The 2,177-nt window shown below is 36.5% G+C and overlaps 1 protein-coding gene across 1 annotated transcript; it reads right to left on the bottom strand.

Annotated features, from left to right (window-relative positions):
• Nucleotides 1-308: 308 nt before the first annotated feature.
• Nucleotides 309-1,254, bottom strand: LOC147489223 (uncharacterized). The gene has a single exon (XM_086570892.1). It carries the CDS (start codon nt 959-961, stop codon nt 383-385), a length of 579 nt encoding a protein of 192 aa, XP_086427018.1. The 5' UTR covers nt 962-1,254; the 3' UTR covers nt 309-382.
• Between the last annotated feature and the right edge of the window lie 923 nt (nt 1,255-2,177).

Below are 2,177 nucleotides of genomic sequence, written 5' to 3'. Positions count from 1 at the left end.
TGCTTACAGTTAAGTGTCACCATTGGCTTCCCCTAGATGTGAAATGATAGGTCTACATCTAATTAGTATGTCATGGTTTGCTTATGTCCATAGGATTTTCTAATAATCTATATTTGATCAAGAATATAGTTGCCACTATACTTCATGCAAAAGAAAAATTTGCAAAAAAACAAGAAGGAAAAGCTACAACACATTGTTGCTGGAGATTATTTAAGTGAGAGAAACAAAGATGGATTATCGAAAATCTATGGAACGGACACTGCAAATGTCCCAATTCACCCATCTGAACAAAAAACAGGAGATTCTTAAAATATATATATATTTTATTTCTTTCATATGAACAAACAAATTTGCTTGATAATAAGCTCATACCAACTCAAAATCAAGATTTAACACATCCACCCGAATTCCTTCGCACACTCTCTTGAATAAGTGCTGCACGAGCCGACATTATCCCAGTAGGGATAAGTGAGGCGTCGAAGGCTGAACAATCGATCCAATCCTTTAGTAGCTCCTCCTGTCCCCATATATCTGGTATCCAAACTTGACCAGCTACTTCAACTCGATGTCTTTTCAGTTTTTCACGCCCTGAGACCTCCGGCAATGATTTATCGACAGATTCTTTTGCTTTGTCCGTAGAAGTAGGACAAGGCCTATGCATACTGACTCGATCAATGTTGGTCTGATGGATCTTCACAGGTAGTAATAGTGTATCAAATGACTCCCTTTTGCTCTCTACAGCATCATAAACCCCTTTGAATGCAACCTGGTCATCTTGAAATTGTTGTTTCTTCGCGAGTTCAGTAATCTGGACACTCTTCACAGGTTCTGAGGGACTCATCACTTGAACATCTGAGTGACTCATCACTTGAACATCTGAGTGGCCATTACTACTACTGCTGCAACTACTGCTACTGGTACTGGTACTGCTGTTGCTGTTGCTGTTGGTGCTTTGATTCATGTTGTTAAGCTGTTTGCATTCAAAGAAGGGCTGTCTCTCTTCTTCTTCTTCTAGTTGTTGCTACTGTTGATGTTGAATAGTGTTAAAGAAATGCTTGAAGAGTGGCTGTACCTTTATGTGTGGGAATTGAACAAAGCGATGGAATGGGTGGGGGGTTAGTTTACACGTCCCATTTGCTCTTTCGTATGGTAGGTGACATGAGTACGTGTTTGATATGATAATGGATTCTCATTTGTGTGGTTTAGTGAGATAGTTGCATAGGGCAATTGGGTGGGTTGGATTTCTCTACGCTTTATTAGCGGGTTTTGCATGGGGAAGGATTGTGAGGTTGATGTTGATTGAGGAATTTTGTCCGGTCCATACGCTTAGCTACGTTACAGTCAAATTAATTGTTCATACTTTAGTTATGTTTTCTTTTAGCCTAGATGTTGACTTGAAGTCTTGAACGGACAAATTGGAGATATTTTGTTGTATGCATTCACCCTTTGAAAAGTCATATCTTTTATTTAATTCAACTTTTAAAACAATAACCTTACGAGACAATTTATATTTTTTCCACTAAGAAAAAAAACAAAAAAAACAAAATTAAGGCTGCGTTTGAGACCAAACAAAAAACAAAATTAAGGCTGCGTTTGAAATCAACTTGCAAGAGTTATTAAGTAGGGTTTCAATTATTCCTAAATCAATGTGAAAAGTGAATTTTTTTGTTAAATCAATGTGAAAAGTAAAAATTTTTGTTTTAAGGAGGATGGGAAATCTTGAGGACTACACTAAAAAGTTTTTGGATGACACTCTAGCTTTTGTAAGTCATTGTGTGTGCCTTCTCTAATTATTTAGGAATTATTTAGGAAGGCTTTGTAAGGTTGAACTTTTAATAAACACAGGTGGGGATCGATCTGGTTACACTTGTATTGGAATATTTGGTCAGAGAGATGCAGTATACCATGATCATAGAAGACCAAATCGTTTAAAATATCCTTAAGTCTTCAAATTAAAGGTTTTTAATTGCGTTGCCCATAAAACATTCTAATTCTGCAAGAACCAATAGTTAACATTGTACATAAAACTGTTTGGACATCAATGACTTTGTAAAGCTAAATGTTGATTCTTTCTTGAAAGAGAAGAACTCAAATTATGGCTATGCTTTAAGAGACTCAAATGGTTATTTCTTGGCTGCAGGAACTGAACAAGGAAAAGATAACACAACAGAAGAAGT

Source organism: Coptis chinensis, chromosome 7 (genome assembly GCF_015680905.1).
Source record: "Coptis chinensis isolate HL-2020 chromosome 7, ASM1568090v1, whole genome shotgun sequence".
Classification (NCBI taxonomy): domain Eukaryota; kingdom Viridiplantae; phylum Streptophyta; class Magnoliopsida; order Ranunculales; family Ranunculaceae; genus Coptis; species Coptis chinensis.
This window is presented reverse-complemented; position numbering and strand designations above follow the sequence as displayed.